The sequence below is a fragment of the Dermacentor andersoni genome, chromosome 10 (genome assembly GCF_023375885.2).
Source record: "Dermacentor andersoni chromosome 10, qqDerAnde1_hic_scaffold, whole genome shotgun sequence".
In the NCBI taxonomy this organism is placed as follows: domain Eukaryota; kingdom Metazoa; phylum Arthropoda; class Arachnida; order Ixodida; family Ixodidae; genus Dermacentor; species Dermacentor andersoni.
In genome coordinates this window covers 129,897,145-129,909,372 of record NC_092823.1, presented here as the reverse complement: position 1 = coordinate 129,909,372, position 12,228 = coordinate 129,897,145, and the positions used below count along the sequence as shown (strand labels likewise).

At 45.9% G+C, this 12,228-nt stretch overlaps 1 protein-coding gene across 2 annotated transcripts in view; it reads left to right on the top strand.

Annotated features, from left to right (window-relative positions):
- Positions 1-12,228, top strand: part of THADA (Thyroid adenoma-associated protein homolog) — a 102,100-nt gene that overhangs the window by 51,692 nt on the left and 38,180 nt on the right. For both annotated transcript variants that reach the window (XM_050192686.3, XM_050192685.3), the window contains exons 20-23: positions 4,589-4,734; positions 6,619-6,983; positions 7,402-7,544; positions 11,803-12,047. In XM_050192686.3, the coding sequence (XP_050048643.1) occupies positions 4,589-4,734; positions 6,619-6,983; positions 7,402-7,544; positions 11,803-12,047 (899 nt within the window). The remainder of the gene's footprint in view (positions 1-4,588; positions 4,735-6,618; positions 6,984-7,401; positions 7,545-11,802; positions 12,048-12,228) is intronic.

Below are 12,228 nucleotides of genomic sequence, written 5' to 3'. Positions count from 1 at the left end.
TGGTATCGTTCGAACGCTCGAAGTTTCGCCATTCCGTTTCTGAATTCTTCGGTCGTCGCCATCTTGTAACAAACGCACAAACACAAAAGAAGCGCGGGTCTGCTAAAGGCGGTCACACGGGCCCTGCGATGAAAGCGGGCCTCCGATTGGTTGCCGTACTGAAAGGCGTCTCGCCATTGGTTGCTGCTGCAGCAGCGGGCAAGCTGGCAACCACAGCGGACGGCAGTTGTCTGCTTTGAAAACCACGCCGGCGTCGTTCTTCGCTTGACACTCGCAAAATTCGGATTTATGAAAGCTCCCAGGTCAGTGATGGATCGTCGCTCGTTCGAAAAGAACTTTTAAATGAAGCATGCCTTCGGAAAACGGAAGCGCAAGCCTCCTACGGCGAGAAAAAGACGGCGGCCAGCGGGAGAAGCGGAGAACCCGACTGAACACGCGGATAACGTGCCGCGTTATCTTGCACCGTGCTATTCCAGCAGCGAAGCCGACAATGCCCTGTGACATCGATACTGATAACTAAGCCACCGGAAGACGTGCCAAGGGAGGCTCGCAACTGTGCGTACGGCCGCGCGAGTCAGCAACCGAGATCGCGTTGTTGGAGGCGACGCGGGTCGAAGGTCTCCATCGCCGGCAGAGACGGTGTGCGTTTCCGATGCATCGTGCGACAGGGACCTGCAGCCTGCGAGTGAGCCCCAACCGTCGACGAGCTACATACTGTATGGTGACTCAAGGCTCACCAGACGAATCGTCGCACGATTCAGACGCACCTCGAGCTGCGTTTTGTGTCAGCGGTGACTGCAGAAGCGCAGGCATGCAGCGTTCGCGACTCCCTTCGCGCAGTGTCAGCGACTGAGCGGAAGCAGCAATGCCAAGAACAAATTTAGGCCCCTTGTGACTGCGAGTTCATTATTATGCCTGTTTCCGCGATGAACTCTTTGATCGCTAAAGCTCTGTGCCCAAGATGCCAACAGCGTTCTGTGGGTGTACACTGCGTTACCAGGCTCGGCCTGGCAGTGAAAATGGTGGTCATGCACTACTGCAAACGGCGCAAAAAAAGGATGAAGAACGCCTGAAGAAGGCATCCAAAGCCCACCAAATAAAGAGGCAAAGGTGTAAGAAGATGCCTGACAGCAATGATTCAAAATATTACAGCCCTGGTGCTTTTTAATAAGTTTGCAGTGCTTTTAAAACTTTGCAAACTTTGTAGCCAGTTTTCTCAATTGCATTTTTTTTGTCAATCACCTCGCTCGTGGAAAGCGTAGCACAACAATGGCTTGACTGATTTTGGTCCAGTTTGTTTTGCTGTGATCCACAAGCTGTGCTGTACTTAAAGACAGTCTTGAAATGTTTCTTTATCTTTCCATTATTTAATTATTTCACAATTACTACATGGCTCCATGCAGTGAAGCACAGTCATGTGCATGTTATGTTAAGCAAAAAATTATTAGCGCACTAAAAAAAAAATCAAACACTGTCTTGATGTAGATTAGACATCTGGGCAAACATGCAAAGTATTTCCAGCTCCCTATCATGTTTCGTTACTGTGCCAGGCTTTCCACAAGCAAGGAACTTATAAATTCTTATAAAACAAAAACTAATTAAGATATCCTAATGAAATTTTAGAATTGTCTCTTTATTGCAATGTGCAGTGTGTGTGCCAAATTTCAGCCGTTTCTGTCAAGAAACAAAAAAGTTAATTCTGATCCCCTCTTCCCCCCTTAACTGTATTTCTGCAAAAAGTGGTTGTTATTTCAGTATTAATTAAATGTGGACTTGTCCTTAATAATGTGCAAAAATTAATGGCAATGAAGCTGATGTTAGCACTGATGATTTAACACCACGTTGGTCTGAAAAATCATACAAGTAGCTGCAACTGTGGCTACGGTGATGCGCACTCTTTCACGTCGGCGCGATAAGTTAGAGTGGGAAGCGCTGAGCGGACATCCGAAGCTATAGTGGCGGCGCTCTCTATGCCAAGGCGAGGAAGCCAAGTCATCCCGGTCGACAGCAACTTTTCATCGCACTGAGGACCCCTTGAAGTCATGGAATGCTTCTGTGAATAAACTTTCATTACTAACTGTAGTTATTCCGATTCGTCTTCCCAATTATCTCTTCCTGGCTGTACGTCTGTAAAGCTTCGTAATGGCCTATACATTGTAGTAGCTAATTAAAGCAGTTTTCAGAGGCTTCTCTGATATAAGTATTAAACCCACTGCTGCCGGAAAAGTAATTTCGTCAGAAAAGCCGTACCCTCAGCAAAGCTTGGCGCCTGTAACTTACCGCGTCGGCATGAAAGAGCGTGCGTCATCGTAGTCGCCGTTGCAGCTACTTGCATTATGTTGCCTAAAATGGAACAGCAGTGGATGCCGGCGACATGCACTAATATGAAAGACAAGGTGAATATAAACAAAACAACGATCAGAACGAGTCTTCGTTCCTTCTCAGTGCCATGGTTTGATGCCCCGCTGCCGTCCGCTACTTTGCGACAGCGCCGTGTGCTCGACTACCAGCAATGCACGGTCCCCCTTGTCACAGCCATCAGCACCAGAGCAACCGAACAGCGCACTAGAAATTTATCAAGCGTGACAAGGCCCTGTGGGAGACTGAGGGCGAAGTCTGGCGTCACTCGGGGGACTCTCGCCGTCGGAGCGTAGAGCGAGATACCGGCGCCCTTGTGTGGCCCCGCAACAGCTCCGGCCACCTAAGCCGTGGTCCGTTTACTTTTTTGGCCGACAGTACCAATGAAGTGAATACAGTACAATCTTTTCTACTTTTTCTCATCATCACCGATGCCTGGCTTCGTCGTTTTTCGATTCTTGCGGTGAAGACCCGCCTTACCCGATCGAAATCGTAACAGTGGTTTTCTAGTGCAAGCCAGCAGGAAGTAGGCGGTGAAATGCTTGTGGTTATCACGTCCCAGTATTTCTTCTGGATTTCTCAAGCAGCGATGCTGCCACGGCAACCGTCCCGCATTTTTAAAGTGTGCCTTTTGGGGCCACCAAAGTGATGCCTTGGCAGAGTTCGTATGTCACTTGCCGCCCATGACCCCTCTTTGCAGTTGTTATAGCAGGGCCATTCTTGAATGCTTACAGCCGTAGCTTGTTAACAACACATGATCAGAGCGAGCAGGAAGCAGAGCTACAGTTAAATAAGTCAACACTATCAGAAGCCGGTGGAGGAAGGTGGTGGGAAGAAAAACTGGCCTCCTTGCCATAATAGTTTTCTGAAAATCAAGAAGAATGCAGTCAGTTTGAAAACCATTATCGAATGAGCTAAATATGTCTTCGAAAAAGTAAATTTTCTCGGAACAGCTACGCCATAACCCCATTTTGATTTTTTTTTCGCAACCCGGTTATAGCAACAGTTATCGGTTATAACAATGAAATTTTCATGGCACTTCAATATTGTTTTGAGTGGGTTCGACTGTATACTCGTGTAATGCCCGCAGGCTTTTTTCCAATATTTGGGGTGAAAGTTGAGGTACGGCCATTACACAGAGAAAAAGACTATATAGATATATATTTTTTAAAAATATTTTCGCTGGTATTTGCCTTTATTGAACTACAGTAGTTGCTTGTACTGAGTCCGGCTATCCTTGGCTATTCCCATAGCACATTACCTGCTGGTTGGAATAAATGGTGACACTGTACAGACCAGCAACTGCAGCATCTCGGAGGTAGCTGCTAAATCTTGGAGGCTGTGCTTTTGCTACCTGGAGGTGCTGAAAACTCGGCACCGCTGTCTTGTTTTGCCACCAATTAACAAAAAAAAAAGAGAAGCTTCAGAACTCTCACACCACACAACAGATAACACTGCCTACCTTCTCAAAAATCAAGGGTGCGGCCTATACATGGGTAATCCTTAAATATATTTCTGGGTTTTTTTTACAACGTTCTGGATGCAGCTTTTACATGGGTGTGGCCATTACACGAGTATATACGGTAACTATACGCGTTGCCATCAGTAAGTAGCTGAAAGACCTCAACGCTGTTGTCCGAGCTGACAAAATCCCCAAAAGAGACATTGCCCATGGCGCAGCACAGTTCATCATCATCCCTGCAGGACAAGTTGCTGCCATTACCGCCATTGATTAGGGAACGAGTAGCTGCGTCTGCTAAATTTCTTCTTTTTCCAAGCTTTTAGTTACCCCTGCAAGCATGAGATGGCACCAGGGGAGGTTGGTGGAGGTCAGATTGACTGAAGCAGCTTGCTTTCCTGTTTAACCAAACGAGTTATCTTTCCATAGCAATGTATGGTTTCTTACCACCTTGGTTAAAACACGTTGACGGGCTAGTTGGTTAGAATCCATGGTAGAGTGTATAAGCGCGACTGGACGAGGATGTAGAAAGAAACAGATACACAGACACAGCGCTTCCACTTACACTGAAGCGCTGTGTCTGTGTATCTGTTTCTTTCTACGTCCTCGTCCAGTTGCGCTTATACACTCTACCATGGATTCTTACCACCACTTTCTGTGCATTTGAATTAAGTGAGAAATCTGATTAACCGAGCTCGAATTACCTGGAGTTGACTGCATTATAAAAAATGGTATTTAGTAGTGTCAGCTTTGTCATGCATCATTCTGCAGGGGAGAGTGCCCAGCTGTCAGTGCAGTGGTCATGGGAAGCGGTGCTTACCCTGATGCAGTGCCTCAAAGATCCCTACGAGGCCAACAAGACATCAGTGCTCCAGGTGCTTCTCGCTGTTTTGCCTGGAATGCAGGGGAGACCTCAGGTATGTATTGGTGCTGTTTGTTGTTTTGTTTTAAAGGCATTTCGATTCGCAATATAAGGCTGTGAAAAACGCTCTTTAAAACGCATAGGGAGGCACCAACGTCGTAGGTTTACAGTCGCCGACCGTTTATTCAGACCTCACGGCACTGCGGAAATGTTCGAATTAACAGGTGTCCAAAAAAGCAGATTAAGACAAACAAAAAAAAAAAAATAATTCTTTATTTCCACGCACTTATTTGGGCTCAGCAGTAGGCTTGAAGAAATCGTGAATGCGCCATTGCACGCTGTTCCCTTTACACGCAATCAGATAAGCCTGAATCTCGGAGAGGGTCATACGGTCACTATAGGCGGCTGAAAGCACAGTCACTGCTTGTACGTGCTCCGCATGCGATGGCAGCGTAGCACATGGTGCATCATCTTCCGACTCAGAGTCATCGTCCGGCGGTGCAGCAGAAACCCGATGAATGAGGCGGTGTCCAGAATCGCAATGCAACCACTGCGCAGGTCTCGGCAGAACATTTTCGGCGTCAGTACGGAGCACATCGGAAGGCAACAAATCCTAGGCCTTCTGACACCCGCTTGCCGGCATTCCCCAGCGCAGTCTGTGCGGGCACTGTTGGTGTCATTAGACACTTGACGCTGTGTTTCCGTATGCCGCGTTGGATCACCACAACCTCGACACAGCACACAAAGCAAACATCACCACGCCTTCACGCCAACACCAGTCGTACAAACGAAAGATGTGGCCTGCTCGCAGCGTCGTGCACGAAAAAAGAAACAAATCAGCTGCTGGATTGTCTTGACATGGCTTACTAAGCTGAAGCCGAAACTGCTGTAGCCACTCTATCGAACCAGGCAGAAATGATGATGATGAGTGGGGATTTGTAGTAGCACCACTTTGTGAAGCAGCAAGGAGGCTCCTTTCAAAACAAAAATGTTCAGCAAGTCGAACCATACACCGGTCAGAGTCGGTGCATGGTGCTCTTGATTGAGTTGGCTCAAGGAGTGTCCGAAAAATCAGACTAGCGGTTGCAAGGTGTCCGAACTTTCGGCAGTTGTTATACATTATGGTCTATGGGGAGAATGGCGGTGCCGCGAAGCAGACCGAATAATCGAGCAGGTCCGAATTTTCGGATTCCAAAAAATCAGTCGGCGACTGTATTTGGAAAAGATGCATTATGCATTTTCTGAATATTTTTCCCCTGTTGCACCTTATTATGCTAGGGATTGTTTAAGCCCCGGGGGCTTCAAGCGGAAGCACGCCATCAATTCACATTTGTGCAAGTCACCACATTGAATAAGGTCAAATCAAAAACAATAGCACTGCTTAATGTTTAAAAGGATTTGTTACCTCAACTGTATTTTGTAAAAGCTAATGTCAACACCCTGGTTTCCTTCATCCAATGCACTGGTGGATCCAAAAAATAAGTAATCATGACAGCATCTCATATGACAGGATGCAACTCTTTCTGACCCGAAATTGATGTATTTTCCTACGTTTGTCAGGAAATATATTTTGTTGGGGGGGGTGGGGATGGTAAAAATGTGTGGAAAGAGGCCTCTGAATAACCTGTGGGAAGGTATAGGTGCTCACAACGAGCAAAAGCTTAAGAACCACTGCCAATGTGCAGTCAGGTAAGCAAAAGCATAGCCAGATGTGTTCACCAAACTTGGAATTTAAGTACAGGCCTTATGGCTATGCAAGCACAGCACACAAACCTTAGGAACCTTTTCGCTTTACAGCACTGCTTATGTGCGGCACGTTTGACATAACAGAGCTGCTCATAGCTTTATTGCAGGGCCTCCCATGGTTTTTCTTGGAAGTACACCTTCAATATTGTTGTGCCACATTGTCTGTTTTTTTTTTTTATTCTTGACCCTGCAGGATGAGGGCTGGATTGAAGAACTCCTGTTGGCAACTGTGGCGCTAACAAAAAGTGCCCGGCCTCCGGATTCAGTCACAGCTGCATACTTCCTCGATCTCATCTCCACGCTGAACCTGACTGCAAAAGTCTCGCAAAAGCTGTGCAATTCACTCATTGGTCTGTCTCCATTGCTTGGAACTGCCAAGAAGCTGCGGAAAAGCCCGGACGAAGACGAAGGTGTCTTCTGGACGACATTCCTGGTTCTATCTGAGCTGGAAAGCCAGTTGAAGGTGGCCAAGAAGAACCTCCTTGAAGCTTCGTCAACAGGTCCGTTATATGGTGCTCTGATCTCACTTCGTGCTCTTCTGAGGAAAGTCAATTGGAAGTGAGTACTTTTAACCGCTACACAAAATATGTCTTGGCCTGTGTTCACTGCCATTTTGAAAGTGCTACTATTGCATTAAAAATCTGAAAGTTTGGTGACTGTATTTTACCTGCTGCGGCGTCTCAGTTGCTATGGCATTGTGCTGTTGAGCATTGGGTTGTTGGCCACATTCTGGTGGGCGTGGATTGCAAAAAATTGTGTACTGTTCTTTGTATGTACAGTTTTTTAAGAACCCCATGTATAGTCATAATAATCCAAAGCCCTCTGCTATGACATCCCTCATGGCCCACTGTGATTATTATTGCTATGGAATAAAAGTGCCCGGAAGAAGGTAATCGTAAGAGAATGGGGTGAATACCGACATTTGCCGCAATTACATATTTATGATTATGTTGTTGGCCTTGTGTTTCTCTTGCAGGCAATTGGCAAAGGAAAATGTGGCCTCGTGGAAAGCAGTTTTGTGCCAGTCAATGCAGGTAGCATTTGAAGTGGCTACTGTGGTCGGACCAGTAGTGAGCAATGCATCTCCTGAAGGTCAGCTGGACATTGCTGGAGATCCAGGTAAGAATTTGGTTGCTGTCAATGGCTAATCAGCAGGAGAGCTATCATCTGCAAGCAGTGTGGCTTCCTCAGGAATCGCTGAAGATAGGAATGCACATGCTGGTATAAAAAGGTGCTCCTATCAATTCCTGGAGTTCAACCTCTGGCTTGAAATCCTGGATTATCTTAAAATTTTATTTGTGACTCCAGTGTTAGGCATGTGTCTAGATAGGTGGTCTCACCAGCATTATTTGCAGTTTGGAAAAAAAAGGTGTATATATATATATATATATATATATATATATATATATATATATATATATATATATAGCAGTGCTAATGGAGGAATTAGAGGGCAGTAAATGGGATATAATAGGGCTCACTGAAGTTAGGAGGCCAAACGAAGCATATACAGTGCTAAAAAGCGGGCACGTCCTGTGCTACCGGGGCTTAGCGGAAAGACGAGAACTAGGAGTCAGATTCCTGATTAATAAGAACATAGCTGGTAACATACAGGAATTCTATAGCGTTAATGAGAGAGTGGCAGGTCTTGTTGTGAAACTTAATAAGAGGTACAAAACGAAGGTTATACAGGTCTATGCCCCTACATCCAGTCATGATGACCAGGAAGTCGAAAGCTTCTATGAAGACGTGGAAAATCGGCGTTGGGTAAAGTCAAAACAAAATACAGTATACTGATGGGCGACTTCAATGCCAAGGTAGGCAAGAAGCAGGCTGGAGACAAGGCAGTGGGGGAATATGGCATAGCCACTAGGAATATCAGGGGAGAGTTATTAGTAGAGTTTGCGGAACAGAATAATATGCAGATAATGAATACCTTCTTCCGCAAGCGAGATAGCCGAAAGTGGACGTGGAGGAGCCCGAACGGCGAGACTAGAAATGAAATAGGCTTCATACTCTGCGTTAACCCTGGCATCATACAAGATGTGGACGTGCTCAGCAAGGTGCGCTGCAGTGACCATAGGATGGTAAGAACTCGAATTAGCCTAGACCTGAGGAGGTAACGAAAGCAACTGGTACATAAGAAGTCGATCAATGAATTAGCGGTAAGAGGGAAAATAGAGGAATTCCAGATCAAGCTACAGAACAGGTATTCGGCTTTAACTCAGGAAGAAGACCTTAGTGTTGAAGCAATGAACGACAATCTTGTGGGCATCATTAAGGAGTGTGCAATAGAAGTCGGTGGTAACTCCGTTAGACAGGATACCAGTAAGCTATCGCAGGAGACGAAAGATCTGATCAAGAAACGCCAATGTATGAAAGCCTCTAACGCTACAGCTAGAATAGAACTGACAGAACTTTCGAAGTTAATCGACTAGTGTAAAACAGCTGACATAAGGAAGTATAATATGGATAGAATTGAACATGCTCTCAGGAACGGAGGAAGCCTAAAAGCAGTGAAGAAGAAACTAGGAATTGGCAAGAATCAGATGTATGCGTTAAGAGACAAAGCCGGCAATATCATTACTAATATGGATGAGATAGTTCAAGTGGCTGAGGAGTTCTATAGAGATTTATACAGTACCAGTGGCACCCACGACGATAATGGAAGAGAGAATAGTCTAGAGGAATTCGAAATTCCACAGGTAACACCGGAAGAAGTAAAGAAAGCCTTGGGAGCTATGCAAAGGGGGAAGGCAGCTGGGGAGGATCAGGTAACAGCAGATTTGTTGAAGGATGGTGGGCAGATTGTTCTAGAGAAACTGGCCACCCTGTATAGGCAATTCCTCATGACTTCGAGCGTACCGGAATCTTGGAAAAATGCTAACATAATCCTAATCCATAAGAAAGGGGATGCCAAAGACTTGAAAAATTGAAAACGTAATGAGGAGGGAAGATAACCGATGGTCATTAAGAGTTACGGAATGGATTCCAAGGGAAGGAAAGCGTAGCAGAGGGCGGCAGAAAGTTAGGTGGGTGGATGAGATTAAGAAGTTTGCAGGGACAACATGGCCACGATTAGTACATGACCAGGGTAGTTGGATAAGTATGGGAGAGGCCTTTGCCGTGCAGTGGGCATAACCAGGCTGATGATGATGATATATATATATATATATATATATATATATATATATATATATATATATATATATATATATATATGCAGAGAATGTGTACTAGGAATGTGTATTGTAGTTTGAGGGATATAGATATCATTGCAACTTTGAAACCTTTTGCTTGTTGGTTACTTGTAGCTGTTGCTCTGAGGAGTTAGTGTTGCTCTGTAGAGGCAACCTCTTTAATGTCATGTACACGGCTCATCAGATATTGGATTGTTGACATGTACAGATTGCATCACCCTTATGTAGAGTGCGGGAATGGCGGTCTCCAAGGCGCTCCAGAGGCAGCCAGTGACATCTAACGGTAGTTGCTGGACCCGACATCTAACAATAGCTGCTGAGCACGTTTCAGCCCAGCAGCTTCCTTAGGTGTTAAATGTCGCTGGCTGGCTACTGAGCGCCCCAGAGGCCGCCGTTCTCGCACTCTACACAAGGGTGACGCCGACTGTACACTTGTGTGCAACACTGTTTTTTCTTTATTTATTCCTTTAGTCTTAGCTCATGTGGTTTGTTATATATGAGATATATATCTTTGTTCCAGTTAGGACAGATGCCACCCAACAAATGCATGACCAGCTTTTGTCACTTTTCTCTGCATTAGTACAGTCGAACCCAACTATATCGAACCCATTTACGTCTAATTATTCTATATATCGAACAATTTCTGGACAAGGTATAGTTGCAATGAGTATATATATATATATATATATATATATATATATATATATATAGCAAATATTACGCTTACATCGAACAAAATAGCAGTGACTCCTGATATATCGAATGTCAAGCGGCAGGAAAATGCCCCCAGAAGTTAGCTTTCCTTCATGGTGGCGGGGAAACCTGACAGCGCGGCTCCATCCAACTGCCCTCCCTACCATGACCGCGCTGCGTCGAGCGAGCTGTCGACACCTTCCTGCAAAAGTTATCCTGGCCCACCCGCAGCACTTGCTCATGCAGCCAATCGGAGGCTTTTGTGCCCTCGTCGTGCAAGATGGTGAAAGTGCGAGGTGTCTCGCTGCTTTTCTAGTTCATTGTGTGTGCACCTTGTGGGCCTTCTTCTGCAGTGTTGCCGTGATGAAGCGGCAGAATTCGCCTTTCGTCGTGAAGCTCGAAATCATAAATCGGGTCGAATGCGTTGAGAAGTCGGATGTCCCTGCAGCATGCAAGATTCTGAGGAGCACTCTCAGCGCGATCTTGAAGAATAAGGGGAAGATTAAAACTAAAGCGGCCAAACTCACGACCCGGTGCCCGTGGCGTTCTATACGAACGCACGGCCGTGTATGAGTGGTTCATCCAAATTTGCTTCAGACGTGCCGGCTTCCGCGTGCTTGGTGATGTCTCTAAATTCTGATGAATGCGATGAAGCCGTTGCCGGTCTTGCTGAAGTTTGGAGCGAGCTGTCAGAATTTCCGGAACCTGTTGACGAATCAGTGGTGGACAAGTTTGTGAGTGCAAATGATGGTGTCACGACCACGGGAGAGCCAAAAAACGAAAACTACATTGCCGACATCATACCGAGCACAAGTGAAATTGGGCACAATGAGGAAAGCAACGACGGTCCTTTGCCCACATCCTCCGAAGTGATTGGTGCGCTCGCACTAGTCCGGTGCTTCTGCGCGAATGCGGAAGGTTGTGGCCTAAGCTGCTCCTACTCCTTAGACATTGTGGAGAAGTGCATGCATCACAGGCAACGAAATTGCCCAAGCAGAAGAAAATGCAGGACTATTTCATGCAAAACTAAGCTAATTTCATCAATAAAGTGATATTATAAATGGTATGTGCTTTTATGACACCCAATTATTTAGCAGGCTTATATCACATTATGCTCTATATCAAACTGATAGGCGTTTTTTTTTTTGCGAATTCGATATAGCCGGTATCGACTGTACTGTAGTTGTAGACATGTGCAAAACATGACTGAGTAAATTAACTGAATGTGATGTTGCATTGCTCTATAGCTGCGCGCTAGACAGCTGTGGGCTTGAATTGTGCAGAGTTCACACGCACTTGATGAGCATGGAAGTTTAAAGATGTGTTTACATTTCTTTTGAGTTTTACAATGGGGATGGTGTCTTGGGTGAATTAAAATGCATTGCGAAGTGCTGGTGTCTTGCATAATTTTTGTTGGCATAACTTTCAGTGCCCAGGGTCTACTCTGCAATGTCATTGCACTGAAACTGTGAATTCATGCGCAGGTCTTCTGGAGCAAATGCAAGTTGCGCTGCAAAAAGGTCTGGGTCGCAGGTTTGAGCTGGCGCCTGAGGATGGTGACGGGCCAGCTGTGGATGTCGTTAAGAGCACCGCTGTAGTGGCGCAAATGTTGCTGCTCTGTGGCTGGCGTGCACACCGTGAGGTGTCCCTCTTCTTTGGTGAGATCTGTGAGACGTGCCCACTGGAAGCTGGACCTGCCAATGCAGGAGTTTGCCTGTCGTTGAAGCAGGTGAGTGATGGCATGAAACGCCTGTACTCGTCCTCGATTCGAATCCTTGTCCTGGCCACTACATCTTCGGGCTTGGGAGTGGCAACTGATTCTGGCACAAAAATGCACAGATACAATGCAGTGCTTGAACCTAAATGATGCAAAGCTTGCTTGAGTTAGCAAGGCAGCAACACTAGTGGAT